Source organism: Salvia miltiorrhiza, chromosome 5, assembly GCF_028751815.1.
Source record: "Salvia miltiorrhiza cultivar Shanhuang (shh) chromosome 5, IMPLAD_Smil_shh, whole genome shotgun sequence".
Lineage (NCBI taxonomy): Eukaryota > Viridiplantae > Streptophyta > Magnoliopsida > Lamiales > Lamiaceae > Salvia > Salvia miltiorrhiza.
This window is the reverse complement of record NC_080391.1, coordinates 42,316,954-42,337,284: the sequence shown is the minus strand read 5'-3', so window position 1 is coordinate 42,337,284 and position 20,331 is coordinate 42,316,954. Positions and strand designations below refer to the sequence as shown.

The following is a 20,331-nucleotide window of genomic DNA, read 5'->3' as shown; positions in this document are numbered from 1 at the left end:
ACTCAACCCAAAACACCTAAGGGATTGACTCGCAATCATACGAGGTCGTCCTAGTGTAGTAAGCTAACCCAAGTCGTCTCTCAAGTAAGGCTAAACAGGGCTCTGATCATGCTACGCGCAGAAAACAGGAAATAAACCTACACACTCTAATCAGAAGTTTGGGTCTGACACTCACTCTCCAATTAACTAATGTGTAATTGAAATAAAGCATGTAAAGTTAACTAGACAATCGAAATGAAGCAAAAAAAGAAAGCAGTAAGAAAGCATATAGAACTAAGGTTCTAAACTAACAATCTAGAAAGCAATATTAAATGAAAAAAACACAAAACAACAATTATCTAGGCAAGGGAAATAAACAAGCGTTCAAATCTATGGAAAGCACTAGCCATCATTAATCCTGAGGAACATGTAAAAGAAAAGCAACACAAATTCAACGGAGAATTGCACTAACAAATCGACCAACAAGCTAACTATTATAACTAGGCGATGGAATAATCAAAAGCATAAATCAACATCAATAACAATTATCTAAATATACTCATTCATCTAAGCAAATAAACAACCAAGATCAACCAAGGGAAATCAATAAAACTAGTAATGAGAATTCAATGAGTTCTTACAATAATTCGATGCTAAACTTCAATCCAAATGATCCAATATTGTTAAGACGTGTTCTAACTCTCAAAAACTAAGGGAAAATATAGAAAAATCGCCTAAGGAGGCTGTGGAGTCGAGAATGGGCGCTGAAACCCTAAAAAATGGGTTTTAAACGTAACTGCCAGATCGCGCAGGCGGCTATGGCCGCCGCCTATGCCCTTCGCAGAATGGGCACGGCGAGCGCCGCCTCCCGGCGGGCACCGGCCACTGCATTGCGCAACATTTTTGTTTTGGTCCGTTCTCCCTCATTTCAAATCGGATTTTTAGATCCGTTTTCGCCTACGAACTCATATCGAGACGAACTTTGATTCTTCTTCAAACCATTAAACTAAATTCTGACTTTATTTTTTCCACATATCAATCAATTTGAGCATAAAATCCTGAGACAACAAAATTATCACAAAAGCTCAAATCAATCAAATCTTGAGTGAAAGAGACCAAAATAAAAGTCAACATAATACGTTGATGTGTGTATTTTAGCTACTTAGTTTAGTGTGCGTTTTACCTTGGTTTCATGTGATTTTGCATAGTTTGCAATATTTTGGCACAGGGATGCGAAGAATTGGAGATTGAGCTGTTGATGGAAGGAATTGGTGAAAGACGAGCTTTCGATGGAGATTTGACGTGGAACTTGAAGATAGTTATAGATTGGGCTTTTAAATACTTGTTATATTTTTATGAAGCTCAAAACTCTTGTTTTATTTTATTTTGGATTTAATTGGGAAAGGGCCGAAGCCCATTGGTGATGATTAGCGGCCTTAGAAGGGATTAATTCCCTTATTTTTTGTGCTAGGGCCGCATGCACGCATAGATAGACATATATATAATTTAGGTTATTTTTCTTTTGGCACACAACTTTAGATAGCCGCAACTTTTGATTTTTTAGTAGCAGTTGACCTTTTTCCATGCAATTTTACTTTCATGCAAATTTTTCCCTACTTTTTTAGCCTTGATTTCATAGCTTTGTTTTAGATATTATTCTTGTTTTCTCAATTTACAATTACGGCTGGATTGGATCAAGGAGGCAGACGATTTTTCTTCAGTTGGTTCAAGGGTTCCTTTAATTTCTTGCTAATTATTTTGTTAGTTTTTGTTCGGTTTTTTATTATGTTTAATTTTATTTATTTGATTGTTTTTATTTTAAGTATGAGTAGCTAAACTTTTTAATTCGGCGAGAATAATGAAACTCTAATTTAATGATCTGTGAGACCTAATTGGTTTAAAATTGATTCCTATTGATTCCAATTAATTCCTAGGGTTTAAAGATAATTTCGATTTTATTTAAGTCTGGCCAACTTAAGTTTAATTGGATTACAGTCAATTAGCACCTCCAATCCGTAATTGTTGGAATAGGGCTGATTAGTGATAAAACTACCATGTTCGTAGTAGGAATTAATTGGTATATTAATTATTACTAGCGTCTCTAGGATAATTTATATAAACTGGGTTCCTTCATCGTAATACTGTTAGAATATTAAATCTAGGTCTGGCGTCTCCAGCTAGGTTATATTTTAATAAGGGAAATAAGCAGGTCTGGCGTCTCCAGCTGTTTATCGACATAGTAAGTAGGAATTGGGGTACGTCCGTTGCGTTTCACGGTATCCTATAACTGGTTGGTTGATAGGGATTGATTAATTATTGCGTCGATGATTAGAGTTTGAATTAGAGTGGATTTATTTGAGCCGAATTACCCTTTTTATTGATTTACTTCAAGAGTATTTTATTTGATTAATTTTGCATTCTTAGTTTAATTAATTCTCTTAAAATTAAGGCGTGGTGACATCACCGATTTTCTAGACTTAGGGATTTGAATGATTTTTTACTGCTCTCTGTGGGATCGACCCTGCTTACCATTGTATTATTTTATTTTGGTAATTCCGCAGGAATTATTTGGTGGTTGGCGACGTCCATGATGCGTCTTCGACTTTTGGGCCATTTGGCCCTATTTTTCTCTTTATTTGTGTCAGTACAGGTCTGTCCGGGGGAAAAACGAAGTTGTGAAGGAAGGAAGGTCAGTAGAGCGGAAACGGAAGAAATGCGGTCAGAATGGGCACTACCGAGCCCAGATTGCTAAGTCATGTTTACCATCATGGAGCTTCGGCCAACAAGTACCTCTCCAATTCAACTTGGGGCATGGGAACCTGGAGCGGCCACCTGGTATGAGCCATACCGATAAGAGCAGTCCATCTGATCGTTACCAGGAGAAGCAGACAGCCAGAGCCATAAAAGGAAGGTCAATCTCGGAGATCTCGAAGGAACAAGTGGGAGGTGAAGAAGAAACTGGAAGGATCGAAAGAATAGGAAAGGTTGACTAAGCTTGCAGCTGGACGCCATCTTCAATCGGATCAATCAAAGATTGAGCTAATTAAGGAAAGAAGATCCCGGCGAAGATTTGGAACCGGCGCAGTTAGGGTTAGACCTCTACCATCCGGCAGTATAAAAAGACTAACGGTGTGCAGCGTGAAGAGGTTTTTTTTGGCACCGTGAAACTCTTGTTTTTACTTTAGCATTCAATTAAGTTCGCCGTGTGTGGCATCCGAAACAATTTACATTTTCGTGCTTTTCCCTTTTCCGTTGTGTTTCTACTTTTGAACAAGATCGAAGGCTTGAAGCCTAGGTACTATTTATCTATTCCAGTATTTCTTTTCGTTCTTTAATGTGTTTAATCCCTTTTGCATTTATGAATTGCGTTATGTGTGAGTAATTCCCTTGGTGAGGTTTTAGGGGTGGAAATAATTGTTGTTAACATGTAAACATTCGTGAGGCACTTGTTCTTTCGGTTGAATCACGTGGTTCCGGAAGGATCTGTTCGAAACCATGGGCAGTAGGGGCCTAACGGGTGATCTCCGTTCGGTAAAACGCTGCCCATGTCAAGCAAAGGCCAGGGTATACCAAGGTACAACAATCGGTATGCCCAAGACCGAGTAGCTGAGCAGCGTCAACAAAAGGCGTTGTAGATCCAGAAGGTGGGGAAAGGGTTGATGGGATACACTGCCCTTCCTCAGCCTTGGGCTTCTCTAGAGACTATCCATCAACTGTGACGAGGCATAAAGCCATGGTTATCAAATGGGGAAAGCAATCTCGGCGCCGTAGCATGTCTATGACTGGTCGGCTGACAAAGCCGGAAATAGTTGAGTCCAAGAGGCATGTGTCACTAAAAGCGTGGAGTTGGGGACCTCGGGAGAGAAGGTTGATGAGGGCCATACTTGGTGAGTAACGGGTATGGCTACTATCTAAGGAGGAGTGAAGCACTGCCTTGTGACCGGGGATTGTGTGACCTTCGGACCAAGTGACCACAATGAGATCAACCATCATATATGTGAAGTATAACCCCTTGAAACGCCCTAATGTCTTTGGGCCACGCCTTGGGCTTGTATGGATCATAGACGGATCATCAGTGTGCCTATGACCGAAACGAATGTTAACAACAGTTATGACCTAACCGAATAACCTCACCTCTTTGTTATTATTGATCTTGTTTATTTCTTGTGCAGAGTATACAGATTGAGAATTGTGACACCTCAGTTTGTCGTAGGAGAACAAAGTGGTTCCTCACTCCCTGTGGGATTCGACCCTACACTTACCGCTAAGGCTAAGTTCTTATTGTGAGAAGTAGGAGCGTGTATTGTCTGTACTGGGCATACACAAGTATTTTGTCCGCACCGCACGACGGGTGTGTGTCAAAATTGGCGCCGTTGCCGGGGAGTGACGCGCAGCAATTTTGTTCTCTCCTCATTCCATCTTCCGCTACTGGTGTATGCGTGGAACTCGTAGAGCTGTAAGAGCATTGGTGTTTGACCCCGATATTGATCGTACAGAGAGACGACTGCGCGTAGAAGCACGAATAGCGAGACGCGAAGCTATGGCAGAAGCCGAACAAGCAGATGCCGTACCGGAGCAGACCCTCAGACAGTTGGCATACCCAACTAACCTCAATTTGAGGCCGAACGAAATCACCTTACCCGCAAATCCGTTCGCACCTCGTCGGTATGACATGAAGCCCTCATTGCTTCAAATCTTACCGAAGTTCAATGGATATCAAGGAGATGACCCTCATACTCATCTCCAAGATTTTGAGATGACAATCATGCACCAATCAAATGATGAACAACAAGAGTATGTCAAGTTGATACTCTTCCCTATTACCCTGGTGGACAATGCAAGAAGATGGCTGTATGACCTACCCGAGGGCAGTGTCACTACATGGGCACAACTGCAACAAGCCTTCTTGGAAGAATTTTCCCAGCAGCACGAGTGGAGCGGATGCGATGGGATATCCGCAGCATAAGGCAAGATGGGCTAGAATCCTTCTACGAATATTGGACGAGATTCAAGAGAATGTTAAGCAATTGCCCCCATCACCAAATCTCTCCGAAAGATCAGGTGGAGAGCTTTGTAAAGGGCATGCGGAGGAACGATCGCAGTCTAGTCCTAGCAGCCTGTAATGGATCATTGATGAGCAAAACCCCGCTGGAAGTCTTCCAACTGTTGGGCACCATGGCAGAAGAATCACGCGATGAGGGGCATGAAAGGAATCTGGAGAAACCAAGGAAAGCTGAAGAGAAGGAAGGGATGTCTAATCTGGAGAAAACTATGGAGAAGAGCATGAACGAACTCAAGGAACTTCTTTCGGGCTTGACTATACCAAAGAAGATTCGCCAGTGTGGCCTTTGCGATGCTAGGGGTGAGCAAAAAATCCGAAACCGAATAACCGAACCGATCCAAACCGGAATTTTAAAATATGGTTCGGTTTTTTCGGTTTTTCGGTTCGGTTCGGTTTTTTTTTCATAAAATTTCGGTTTTTCGGTTCGGTTCGGTTCGGATTTTTTAAAACCGAACAAAACCGAAAAACCGAATTATATTTATAATATATATATATATATATAAAATATTTTAATTATAATTTTATAATATCTAACTTCTAATATTTTTTAATTTTATAGTTTTTTTTTGGAATTTTCAGTTTTTTTTTTCAAAAATTTCGGTTTTTTCGGTTCTTTTTTCGAAAATTTCGGTTTTCTTCGGATTAATTCGGTTTTTCGGTTCGGTTCGGTTCGGTTTTAATTATAAAAATTTCGGTTAATTCGGTTCGGTTTGTTCGGTTAATTCGGCTCGGTTCGGTTTTTTTTTAAAAACCGAACTAAAATATGGTTTGGTTTGGTTTTAGCAAAAACCGAACCATATAACCGAATGCTCACCCCTATGCGATGCCACTGGACACCAATCTGAAAATTGTCCAAATTTTGGTGAAGATATTGTTGATGTCAATGCCATCGGAGGACATGATGGGAATCCACGGAAGTACGATCCTTATGCAAATACTTACAATCCTGGGTGGAGGGATCACCCCAACTTTCGGTGGAAGCAAGATGGTCAGCCCCAACAGCAGAACAATATGGGCGCACCAGTGCAACGTCCTCCGTATCATCAAAACCAGCATCAACAACAGTACCAGTTAGGACCACCTCAACACCACAACCAGAATCAGCAACAACCTCCCTACCAACCTCCACATCGGAGAGCACCTTGGGAAGAAGCAATTGAAAGCATGGCTAAGGAGAGCGAGAAGTTTCGCAATGAAATTCGTGCCGGCATGAACCAAACTAACCAGCAAATTAGTCATTTGACTAAGGCAGTGGCCAAACTAGAGGAGAACGCTGGTAAACTCCCAGCCATGGGAATCAACCCCAGAGAGCATGCCCAAGTGGTGCTAACCGAGTTTCCAGAGGAAGAGGAAAAGGAGGAAGAACTGCTAGCAGAGGCTGAATTGCTTCGAGGAGGTTGGAATAAGAACGGGAAGGGTCCAACTGATGAACAAGTTGGAGGTAGCAATCCAACCGAGGCACCCTACCCGGGACGCCTGAAACAGAAAGCTAGAGAAAAGGAAGCAAGTGAAATGATGAAGATGTTTCAAAAGGTTGAGTTGAGCATACCTCTACTCGATGCTATCAGGCAAATCCCCAAATATGCCAAATTCTTGAAAGACCTTTGTTCAAGAAAAGTCAAAATGGAGGAAGAGGTCCGCTACGTGATGGGAGAAAGTGTTTCGGCAGTGATCCAACGGAAGCTTCCCACTAAGCGAAAGGATCCAGGGATGTTTACCATTCCATGCAACATAGGAGGAACCAACATGGATAAGGCAATGATGGATCTAGGGGCCTCCATTAATGTGATGCCATTGGCTGTGTACAAGAGATTGAATGTTGGCGAGATGAGGAACACCCGTGTGGTCATACAGTTGGCTGACAGGTCCAACGCTTACCCTGAAGGAGTAGTGGAAGACGTACTGATCAAGGTTGGAGATTTGATTTTCCCAGCAGACTTCTATGTTCTAGATACCGGACCTGAAACTGGAGAGAATGCCATACTATTGGGAAGGTCGTTCATGATGACCGCCGGAACCAAGATCGATATGAAAACCGGAATCTTGACATGTGAGTTCGACGGAGTTCAAGTGGAATTCAATATCTATGAGACCATGAAGAGGAAACAAGTAATGGAGACGGTGGACATGGTCGATGTATTTGAACCCTTGGTGCAAGAACAAGGAATCACTTTCGGTTCCAGTGATACCACAGAAAAGGTGATTCAATATGGTCTGACTGATCGGGATGCTGAACATATGGAGGACGATGAAATGAAGGAAGCTATCATGGAGCTTTACTCCCTCCGAGAAAGCACTTTAGAAGCCGAGGTGGAGGTAGACCTGAAGATCAAGGAATTAATCCAGGAAGTCTATCTAGCTGGGGGAGCAGAGACAAGCAAACCGGAGTTATTGGCTCAGTATGGGCAGAACGAGAAGCTGTTACCTTCAATTCAGAAAGCACCCGTTTTGGAGCTCAAACAATTACCTAAGCATTTACAGTATGCTTATTTGGGACCAGAAGAGACGTTACCAGTTATCATCAGTTCTGATCTAACCGTCATGCAGCAAGACCGATTGGTCAGAGTATTACGAGAAAATAGGGAAGCCATCGGTTGGACCTTAGCTGATATTAAAGGTATCAGTCCTACGGAGTGCATGCATCACATTTACCTTGAGGAGGGAGCCAAACCCGTTCGAGATTCTCAAAGGAAGATGAACCCGGTCATGAAAGAGGTAGTGCTGAAAGAAATTCTCAAGCTGTTGGAGTTGGGAATCATCTACCCCATATCCGATAGCCAATGGGTGAGTCCAGTCCATGTCGTACCGAAGAAGTCAGGGATACAGGTTGTGGAGAATGATCAAGGCGAGCTTATGCCCACCCGTTTGCAAACTGGATGGAGAGTTTGCATTGATTACAGGAAGCTGAATTAGCACCGCCAATCCGTAATTGTTGGAATAGGGCTGATTAGTGATAAAACTACCATGTTCGTAGTAGGAATTAATTGGTATATTAATTATTACTAGCGTCTCTAGGATAATTTATATAAACTGGGTTCCTTCATCGTAATACTGTTAGAATATTAAATCTAGGTCTGGCGTCTCCAGCTAGGTTATATTTTAATAAGGGAAATAAGCAGGTCTGGCGTCTCCAGCTGTTTATCGACATAGTAAGTAGGAATTGGGGTACGTCCGTTGCGTTTCACGGTATCCTATAACTGGTTGGTTGATAGGGATTGATTAATTATTGCGTCGATGATTAGAGTTTGAATTAGAGTGGATTTATTTGAGCCGAATTACCCTTTTTATTGATTTACTTCAAGAGTATTTTATTTGATTAATTTTGCATTCTTAGTTTAATTAATTCTCTTAAAATTAAGGCGTGGTGACATCACCGATTTTCTAGACTTAGGGATTTGAATGATTTTTTACTGCTCTCTGTGGGATCGACCCTGCTTACCATTGTACTAATTTATTTTGGTAATTCCGCAGGAATTATTTGGTGGTTGGCGACGTCCACCACACGTAAACACCCATAAATTCATCACAAAATAGGGATAAACAAAGATTAGTCCATGGGTATCGGAATTGCTATCCAGAATCATAAGGGGGGTTTTGTTTTTGGAAAGTTCATCAAGCTACCGGGAAGACCCAGTGTCGTTGAAGGGGAACTACTGGGCATCAAAGAGGCACTATCATGGATCAAAGAACTTGGATATGTTAGGGGTTGTTTGGAATCTGACAGCAAACGAGCGTGTGATCTTCTCAATTCAGGCGAGCGGAATATGTTAGAGCTGGGCGTTATTGCTTCCGTTTGTCGTCAAGATCTTTTGGAGTTGTCAGATTTCAGTATTTGTTTTGTTAGGCGTGATCGAAATGTCATCGCTCATTGTTTGGCGAAGGCTGCGAGAGATATCTTCATACATCATGTTTGGAATGAACCCCCATCCTCTGTGATGGGTCATCTCCACGTCCCATGTTTTGTGTTCAATAATATATCTCCTCTTTTCACTCAAAAAACAAAAAAATTAATGTTTATAGTAATAGATTTTCGAGTTACGGTCTTATTAGACTACCCCCAACGATGACATTTGGGGAGGGTGATGCGCATAAGACAAAACAAATTGAAAAAAAATTTGCAAAGTCATGGAAAAGGCTCGACCCGGGGGATCTGCCGCCCCATGTCATACATCTCCACTTTTTATCTTTCCATGCCACATGTCAAATTATAACTGGTGGATTAAATATTTGGATAAACAAAATTTTATAATGTTTTTTCTTTATAAAAAATATATTAAAATTATATTAAATTTTTTCTTATTTTCAGCTTTATAAATAGAGCCTAATTTCACTATATTTTAGCTTCATAATTTCACTTCATTTCACATTTCGTTGAATTTCTCCTCACATATTTGTTTCCATTATGGATCCAAATCATCCCAATTATTATTATCCAAATTCTCAAAATCATCAAAACTCCCAAGATTATCCTAACCCTCAAGATTCTGCAAATTTTCCATCTTATCCGACTCCTTCTTTTTTTTTTTTCCAAATTTCAAAAATCAACCAAATTCTCAATTTTATGAATCTCAATTTTCTCCAAATTTATGTCAAACTCCTACTTCTCAAAGAATTTCCACATCAGAAAATGTCTCTCGTAATTTGTTTATGGGTGTTCAACGCCCAAACAAAAATCAGAAAGAGGCAAAAAATGTAGCTTGGTGTGTGAAAAGAAGATGTTGCCCTTATGTCATCTTGGATCTATGCTAGCGAAGATAACATTCGAGAGAAAAAAAAAGGGGGAATCGCTTTGGGCACGTGTTCATAAATTGTATCACAACACTCAAGCAGAAAATCCAAATGAGCTCAACGAACCAAACATTGAATCGATGAAAGGTTGCTGGAAATTTCTTAATGAAAATGGAGACAAATGGGTTGCTGCTTGCAGGGAAGCAAATGCTCAAAGAAGGAGTGGAATGAGCGACAACGATGTTGAGAAAGAAGCTCATTCCATTTACGAAGCATATGGAAACAAGTTTCTAGACTTGGTTGTATTTAATGAAGTTATGAGTAAACATCCCAAGTGGAATGTTCATGATACCACCCATGTTTTTCGTCGTCAAAGTGAACATGTTGATGACCAGGAAAGTGGTGGCAGTTCGAAAAGATCAAAAACTTAGGAAGATGGGGGATTTTCTATCTCTTCTAATCCAGAATCTCCAACATTTGAATAGTCAACTACGACTCGTCCCATTGGAAGAGATAAGGCAAAAAGAAAAGGAAAAGGTAAGGTATCACAATCTGAATCTACTCATGAATCTGTTGTTGCTGCAGAACTTACTAGAGATGTCGAAGCTGAGTTAATAAAGACTCGAATAGAACTAGAGCGCGAGAAGTTGCAAAGAAACACAATGAAGATGAAAGAAAAAATATTGCTTCAATTGTTGGTGAAAGAGCACTTATCTCCAGAAGACGAAGAGATGAAACGTCAACTAACTAAAATTGTGTTTGGAGAGTGAATATCTTTTAATCATGTGCTTTCTATGTAATTTTAGTTTATGTACTTTTTATTTGTGTGCTTTTAGTTTGTGTGCTTTCTATTTGTGTGCTTTTAGTTTGTGTGCTTTCTATTTGTGTGATTTTAGTTTTGGCAAATTGTGTTATGTACTTGTTTTTTGTTTAATTAATGAAAAAGTGTATTTCATCTAAAATTGAATAGCATTGGATCTGTTTAGCTTCCCAAAGCATTTAGCCAATTCTGACAAAGCATTTGGTGCATTGACATGCACTTGTCATTTTTTCCAATTCACATGCACTTGTCATTTCTTTCAATTCACATGCATTTGTGATTCTGACACAACATTATTTCCAAACACATACGTATGTCATTTTTGACAGCCTAGATCACATGTAACCGTATCAATTCAAATCTGGCTATCTTATTCCACTTGTATTCTATAAATGCCAGATGAAACACATCTCAATAAAAATACAAACACATCTCACTATTTGCTCAAGTACACCTTTACCCTATTATTTTCCCATTTCTCATACAAATATGTTTGTCAATGAAAACTCTTTAGTTGATTCAGACTCAAGTTCTGATGTTTCTCATTCCAATGAACTTGATGAATGGAAAGAACGAATTTATCATCAAAATCGTCAATTTGATAACATCATCCAAAATATGATCCTAAACAATCATAATCTGATTGCAGGACATCAAATTCCAATATCCAACAAGAGATATTGTGATAGGGCACGCGAGTTTGGCGCAGAGCATTTGATCAACGACTACTTCAGTGACAGCCCAACGTATACTCCAGAAATCTTTCGGCGAAGATTTCGCATGCAGAAATTGCTATTTATTCGAATAGTGGAAGTTGTTACTGCTAATGATGAGTTTTTTCAACAAAGACGAGATGCCACCGACAGAGTAGGTCTTTCATCATTGCAGAAATGTACTGGAGCCATGAGGGTGTTTGCATATAGGATATCTTCCGATGTTGTTGATGAGTATCTACGAACGAGTTCATCTTCGAAAAGAGATGTTTTAGTCTATTTTGTGGAAGGTGTCATTTCTTGCTTCGATGGTACGTATCTCAGAAGGCCTAATGAAGAAGATTTGACAAGGCTGCTCTATGTTGGAGAACAACGTGGTTTTCCAGGCATGATTGGCAGTATTGATTGCATGCACTGGGAGTGGAAAAATTGTCCTAATGCATGGGCCGGCCAATATACTGGGAGAAGTGGAAAACCAACGATCATTTTGGAAGCTGTTGCTTCATACGACTTGTGGATATGGCATGCGTTATTTGGAACACCAGGTTTGTGCAATGATATTAATGTACTCCATCGATCTCCTATTTTTAATGATGCCTTAGAAGGTCGAGCACCAAAGGTTAATTACGTAGTGAGTGGTCGTCATTATGATAGGGCATATTATTTAACTGATGGTATATACCCTTCATAGGTTATACTCCCTCCGTCCCAGCTTTTTGTATCCACTTTTAGTTACAACTAAAAGTTGATACAAAAAGCTGAGACGGAGGGAGTATTTGTCAAGTCAATTACTTCCCCACAGATACGCAAACACAAGTTGTTCGCTTAACACTAAGAGTCTGTCCGAAAAGATGTTGAGCAAGCATTTGGAGTTCTACAAGCTCGATTTGCATTTCTACGACGCTCATGTATTGTTTGGGACAAAGTTTTGATTAGAAAATTATGATGGTTTGTATCATCATGCATAATATGATAGTCGATGATGAACGAGATACCTACCAAAATTATTATGATCCAACAAAATTTTTTATGGATACACCTACAAGAGTACAAACAGAAGACGACGAACATTTCTGCTATTCTATTGAACGTATTGCGAGCTTGTCTGCTTATATGACTAATAGAGATCAACTTCGCAATAGAGAAAGCTCATAGGACTCTTCAAGATGATTTGATTGAGCACATATGGGAAAAAATTGGCACTGACAATTAAATATGTAATTTGCATTTTCTAGTTGTATTTTTAAGCTTCACGTATTGTACTTTGATATATTTAATTGCAGTTATGTGTTTAATTTTTGTAATCTTCATTCGTGAATGAGTTAAATATCAATTATAATATATGATAACATTTAATTATAGTAAGATTACAATTTTTTTTAAATATATATTTTATTGAGTGGATTTTTAAAATGACCACTTTCATATTGTAAAATTAAAAATTGTTCACTAAGATAAAAATATTAAAAAATGGCCACTGTTATCAAAATACCCTTCACATTAAAAATTAAAAAAAATGTCCACTTCATTTTACCCTTTAAACACCACCCATTTAAAAAATCCCGCAATTCACAACTAGTGTGAATTCACAACCAAATTTTTTGGTTGTGAATTGACACTAGTTGTGAATTCACAATTCACAACCAGAATTTTTTATTTGTGAATTCACAACCAGTCGAATTCACAACCAGAATTTTTTATTTGTGAATTCACAACCAATCGAATTCAGAGCCAAAATTTAATTCACAAGCAGTCGAATTCACAACCAAAATTTAATTCACAACCAGATTTATGTTGGTTGTGAATTCACAATCAGTCGAATTCACAACCAGAATTTAATTCACAATCAAAATTTATTTTGGTTGTGAATTCAAGTAGTTGTGAATTTGAGTTTTAAAAGTTTGAATTCACAACTACAACTAGAATTTATTTTTGTTGTGAATTCGAGTTTTAGTTGTGAATTCATAGATGTGGTAGTGAATTCAAGAACATTAAGTTGTAAATTCATAGATCTGGTTGTGAATTCAAGAACATTAACTTGTGAATTCATAGATGTGGTTGTGAATTCAAGAATATTAAGTTGTAAATTCATAGATGTGATCGTGAATTCAAGAACATTAAATTGTGAATTAATATATCTGATTGTTAATTCAATAATATTAATTTTAAACCATAAATTACAATGAAACCATAATTTTAAGAGTTATCAACCATTCACATATCATACGGCCTCTGTTATGAGCATTCTGCATTGAGTTCTCACCCACTCTTTCCAACTTGGAAGCACTATCAGCTCCAAATTCATCTCCCCAAAACAAAACCTTATTCATTTCCTTGGTTATCGCAATTACCAAACTGCACAAGCCCACCATTCACATTCTCTCTCTCCCCACCCCCCAACCCACTCGGCTCCCTTTCTCTCCTCGAACCAATTCGGATCCCCAGCTCCAAACTCGAATCCGTACCTCCGGCCACCATAGGTGTTTTTTGTGTCAAAAATCACAATAATCCCGCAATAGAAAGAAATCACAGATGCTTGAATTTCACTCAGTACAAAAGGCCAACCAGATCCAAAACACCATCCACGACGGAGGCAAAGGAGGAGATTGACGACGATGAGCTCAAAACTTTAGATTCGTCGACCGAGAGAAAGCGACGGCGGCAATTTCTCTCCGTCCATCGCAGGAGAGAGAGGAGAGAGGGAGTGGGGCATACCAGTGGTTGAACGTGTAGCGGAGCAAAAGAAATAGCATGAGAGATAATTTCTCATATGAAGCTACAATGACGGTGCAGCTGGCGGCGATCGACGGCAACGCCACTCCAGATCTCCAACGATCGATGGTGGCTGTGCGGCGCTTGAATCTGGATGGGCGGCGTCGTTCTCGGCGCTGCTATGGGCGGAGATGACGAGGCCGGGGCGGCGGCGCTTCGCCGGAGGAGAGAAAGAAGAAGGGAGGGGAGAGAGAGGGTGAGAGAATTGAGAGAGCGTAGAGAGAGAGAGAGAGACAAAGTGTAGCTAATTTTTTTAATTTTAAAGGAGGGTATTTCCGTATTTTCAATTAAAAAGGCGGTTTTTATTATTTTTATCTTAGTGGATAATTTTTATCTTTATAATATGAAAGTGGATAGTTTTATATATTAACTCTATTTTATTTTATTAAATATAATAAATAAATATTTAATTTTAATTTATATTTTATTTTAGATATTAGATAATTTAAAAATAAAGTGAAAAGAAAAAATATGTAGGTTGGGTTGGTGTCACCATTGTTAAAAGTTATATCAGGTTGGGGGTTGTGTAGATAGATGAGAGAAAAATGAATATTTTATTAAAAAGTGGAGTAAGGTTGGATTGGATGAGTGTCACGATTGTGGGTAGTCTTAAGACCATCTTTATCGGAGGAATAAAGAGACCAGGTCTCCTGCCACATCATCAAAGGAAAATTTAAAAAAAAAAAACAATTGAAAGTTGGTTGATTGGAAGTGGTCGACCACTCCAAAAATCAGACCACTCTCGATCTCTCTCTCTCTCCTTAGCTATCATCCATTGATGTGGTGACATTTGTCAATATGTAATTGGTTGAGTAGATTTTATTTAGATACTTAATTGATAAAAATTATTACTCTCTCCGTCCACAAAATATTACCCAATTTACTGTTAGGCACAAGTTTTAAGAAAGCTGATAAAGTGGTTGTGAGTGAAATATAAGGATAGTTGACTAAAGTGATAAAGGTAGTTGACTAAAGTGTTAAAGGTGTTGTGTGGTGGGTCCACTAGTAATAAAGTGTAATAAAGTAGAATATAAAAATGAAATAAGTTGTTGTATGGTGGGTCCATTAGTGGCAATTGATGGTAAATAAATAAAAGAAAAAATGGTGTAGTGGTACAAAAAGCAGAGTAGGGCATTACTTTGTGAACAAGGAAAAATGGGTAAGTAGGGCAATATTTCGTTGACGGATAGAATATATCTTTTATATAAAATATTAAAAATATATATATATACCAATATTTATATTTTTTTCATTCTCAATAAATAAAGACCACTCTTGCTATATTTCAATACACCTTCAAATTCCCCATTTATCCTCTCTACATATAACTTCTATTATTTGTTTCTCTATTTTTCAATGGATCGAGACAATAATTTTTTTTTTCAACACTCAAATCTCTCCCAAGACTATTATCCAAATCTTGCTGATATTCCAAGCTCCAATGAATTCCCAGAGTTTGATTATGCTATGATTCAGAATTCTCGCATAATCCAACTGATTCTCCTATTTCTGAATATCACCAAACCTCTGAAATTTTTTCTGCAAATCCTTCCTACAATGCACAAAGTTAGACTGATATAGAAGATATATCACTAATGTCTGCAAAAGTTTGGAGATGATAATTAAATGCATAGTATGTATTTTTTTTTTCTATTTCGAGTTTGGATTGTTGTAATTTATATTTTTAGTTTGTCGTAATTTAAATTTTTATTAGTTTGTTATTTTTTTTTAATTTTCATTTTTTTATAATATTTATTTTATATTTAATATTATTAAAATTATTACGATTAAAAATAATAATAAAATAATTATAAAATTATGTTGTCGTTGTGTGGTTGGATGGTTGAGGTGATCATTAATTAATAAATGAACAAAAATAAAGGTGGTTGGATTGAGATGAATATTAGTGATGTGAAAGAGAGAGAAATTAATTAAATACTTCCTCCGTTCCTGAAATAAGTTCATTTTTTTTCTTTTTTGGGACGTCTGATGACACTCATATTTCCACGGTTTTAATATTCATATGATGTTAATTTTATAGGAAATTGAGTGTTGGATGATTGTTTTGTGCTTAATTTGCTTTATCTTGTGAAACATGATTCTTACTCGAACTTTGAAGGAATTTGCAGATTTATTGAGTTCGAATTTGGAACAATGTTCTGAAATAGAAGTTGTATATCGTCTCGATACGAGGTCGTGAGCGCAAACGGATCATAGATCGGAGTTCGGACGAGAAAGTTATGGCCGAAACAAAAACATCGCGCGCAGCAGTCAAAATTCGGCGACCTAAACGGCGACCGCCGAAAATTGGCATTTTCAAGAATAAATTCGGCGACCTAAACGGAGACCGCCGAGTTGGTCGCCGAAATCCCTGTTCAGATATTGGCCCGGTGGAGAAAAAACGGCGATCGCCGAATTTTAGCTGTTTTCAGGCCAAATTCGGCGACCAGTTCGGTGACCGCCGAACGGGTCGCCGTTTTTAGGCGTGTTTTCGTTTTTTCCGCGTTTTTACAATTTTTCAAGTTATTTTCGGTTTAGAACTTGGTTTTTCACCCTAAGACTATAAATAGGTCCTCTTTTGACCTATCTAGGGTTCCCAGCTTTAGTTTTTCAGTTCCCAACATTCATATTTCAGTTTTATAGCTTTAGAATATTTTAGCTTTCCAGTTTTCAAGGCTTGGATCAAGATTGAAGATTCAAGTCGCTACAATCGTTTTAATTCAATTTTTATACAATTTGTTTTTACAATTGCGTTCAATTTAATTATGTTTATGTTTGATTTTGCTATGTCTGGCTAATTTCCTTTAGCTGATTCTAGGGTTTGTAAATAGTTGATTGAATTTATGTGATTTATTTGTTAATACCTTTGTGCCTTCCAGTTTATGATTCATGATTCCTGGTGCTTAATTTCTTGTGAATTATTTGGCCAATAATTTACATGTCTAGTTGTTCAGTTTGAGTCTTGAATGCGATAATTGTTCAGCCGATTCAGGAATGCATGCTATAGTGTTAACCTTGAGTCTTGAATGCGATAGGTGAAGCTATAGGGAGCTATTCTTTGTGTACGCTTGGGAGTTAATTTATTCCTTGGAGTCTTGAATGTGAAGGAGGGTAAATTAATCTACTTTCATAGGTGTTCGTTAGAGAAGCTTGTGAATAGATGTGTGATCTCTCATCATAACTGGATTAAATTGGTACATAGGATTAATAGATTTATAGCGTAGATTTAGTTAATGAATTTACTACCCTAGGATCAGTTGTTTTTAATATTTGAATTCGTCTACATACTTTTATTTATCGTTATTTGCATTTTAGTTTAAGTAAATCAATCTCTACCTTCTGTTGCCTGTCTACTGTTAAAGTTTGTTTAGGAGATAGCTAGAGTTATTTCGATTTTCAGTCCCTGTGGATACGATACTCGACTTGCTATTTCTGTGCTACAATTACACTGTTTAGTTGCAGTTTTTGTTGCTAAGAAATTAGTGATCAACTTTTTGGCGCCGTTGCCGGGGACTGTTTTAGAAATTGCTTTAATTTTTCCGATAGGACTTAGTAGTACTTCAGGCGTTTACTATTTATTTTTATTTTTATTTTTCTAATTCTCGTTTTTTTTTTCAGGCACTGCATACGATGGCTACTAATGAACAGATTCGTGCTCTACAGGAGCAGCTGCAACAGCTGTTAGACGCTCAAGCTGCTAAAGAGGCTCAGAAACAACCAGCCATCAATGAAGCGTTCATTCCGCAGTATGTGTATCAGGAGCCTCCACGAGTGAACGTTAACAACTTTGAGCTGAAAACGGGTTTGATCACGATGGTCCAACAGAGCCAATATGGTGGACAAGCGATCGAAGACCCTAATGCGCACCTGGCGCATTTCCTGGAGCTGTGTAGCACGGTGAAGATGAATGGTGTCCCCGATGACATTATCCGTCTTCGTCTTTTTCCCTTCTCACTGCGGGATAAGGCGAAGTCGTGGTATCATACGCTGCAGCTGGGAGAGAATATCGTGTGGGAGAATTTGGCTCATGCATTCCTACGCAAGTTTCATCCGCCTGGACTTACGTTGAAACTGAAGATGGACATCGTGCAGTTTCAACAGTACGATGGAGAAAAGCTAGCGGAGAGTTGGGAGAGGTATCAAGAGAAGTTGAGACAGTGCCCAAGCCACGGATTTGATGAAGGCACGCTCATTATCATGTTCTACAATGCTTGTGAAGAGCGTACAAGAATGCATTTGGACACAGCTGCAGGAGGTTCTCTGCTTTAGAAAGGCAGTTCAGAGGCTTGGAACATCATAGAGAGTATGGCTGCTACAAGCTACCAATGGCCAGTAGAAAGAGTACAATTGAAGAGGGTGGCAGCTGCTTCCAGTTCTGATCCTATGGCAGCAATGGTTACTCAACAGGCAGCGATGGCTACACAGCTGGCAGAGCTGACTACAAAAATTGGTGCGTTAAATGTTGGACGTCATGAGCAAGCTGTGATAGACCCGTTAGGCATGGAAGATGTCAATTATGTGAATGGCAGAAATTATGGGAATTTCCAGCGAGGACAGCCAGGAATGCATGGCAGAGGTCAACAATTTCAGCAGGGTCAGCAGCAATTCCAGCCAGGAACACGCCCGCATCCTAACCTTTCTTACGGCAATCCGAACAATGCTTTGCAGCCTCCACCTGAATTTTCTGTATCTAGCGGAGGAGTTATAAATGAGCCGAAGAAAGTATCACTGGAGGATATGATGCAGCAGATGTTAACAGAGATGTCTATCATGAAGACAACTGTTAATACAAGGATGACCAATTTGGAGTCTCAAGTGGGTCATATTGGAAATAATTTTTCAGCACTTTCCAAGCAAGTACAGATGTTGGAGACTCAAGTTGGTCAGATGGCCAACCAAGCAGCTGCGCAGCACACATCAGGAAAGTTTCCTAGCAACACTGAAATCAATCCTAAAAATCAGTGTAATGCGATTCTTCTAAGGAGCGGGACTCAATATCAAAATCATACAGAGCAGCGGAATCCAGAGCAGCGAGACGACAGGAATGGCAAGGGAAAAGGTGTCGAGATTGTTGAGGAGGATGATTTGGAGACGATTGTATGCGATACGGCGCCTACTTCTAAGGCGTCGAGTTCCTCTGCTGTTAAGAAGCCTATTCATACTCATATGTTTCCCAGGCCAGAGTACAAGCCTGTAGCACCCTTCCCGAATAGCCTAGCAAAGCCAAAGATGGATCAGAAGTTAGCCAAGTTCATGGAGATGTTTTCAAAGCTTCACATCAACATTCCTTTACTTGATGCTTTGAGAGATATGCCAGGTTATGCCAAGTTCCTCAAGGATGCAGTCTCCAACAAGAAGAAGTTGGGGAAATATGAGACGATTAATCTTTCCGAGGAATGCAGTGCAGTGCTACAAAGGAAGCTACCATTGAAGCAAAAGGATCCTGGCAGCTTTACCATCGCTTGTATGATGGGAGGACAGAATTTCTCTCGTGCTCTTTGTGATTTAGGGGCTAGCATCAATTTGATGCCTCTCTCTATTTTCAACCGGTTGGAGATTGGAGATATCAAGCCTACCTCTATTGCATTGCAGATGGCAGATCGTTCCATCACATATCCCAAGGGAATTGTGGAGGATGTCCTAGTGCAGGTGGAGCAGTTTATTTTTCCTGCAGATTTCGTAGTCTTGGACATGCCGGAGGACAAGAATACTCCATTGATCTTAGGACGTCCGTTCCTAGCTACCGGCCGTGCTCTTATTGATGTGCAGGATGGAGATCTCACATTTAGAGTCAATGATGAAAAATTGACTCTATCTATCTATGATGCTATGAGAAAACCAGCCGAGCCGCCGCTGGATGAGTGCAACATGATCGACTCTCTGATAGCTTTTCCTGCAGCTGTAGAGGATCCTTTGGAGGAGTGTATCACACAGAAACCTCCACCAAAGGAAGTTCCCCAGAATGAAGTGATTAATTTGGCTAACAGTTTTCTAGCAAATTTGGAGGATGAAGAGGTTGAGAAGAATGAGCCCCCCAAGTTTGAAGCCAAGAAAAAAACTCCAAAACCAAAAGAAGTTCTGACTTTTGAGAAGTGTTTGTTTTTGGAGTATGATGGGGGGTTTTTGAAAACCCATACCCCCAAGAAGAAGAAAGTGAAATTCCGGATTTTTCGGAATAAGAATGAAAAAGGGGCAATGCTTGTGGAGGATGTCCGAGCCAAGAGAAGTGTTTTGGTGGAGAGGGCACCCAAGAGTAG

At 39.2% G+C, this 20,331-nt stretch overlaps 1 protein-coding gene across 1 annotated transcript; it reads left to right on the top strand.

Moving 5' to 3' along the window:
• Window positions 1–11,078: 11,078 nt before the first annotated feature.
• Window positions 11,079–11,993, top strand: LOC131025952 (uncharacterized). Its single transcript, XM_057955731.1, has one exon. The coding sequence runs from the start codon at window positions 11,079–11,081 to the stop codon at window positions 11,991–11,993; it is 915 nt and encodes a 304-aa protein (XP_057811714.1).
• Window positions 11,994–20,331: the final 8,338 nt, after the last annotated feature.

What these genes read in the sequence shown, in the direction of transcription:
- LOC131025952 (XM_057955731.1), top strand. Translation starts at nt 11,079, where the DNA reads ATGTTTGTCAATGAAAACTCTTTAGTTGATTCAGACTCAAGTTCTGAT.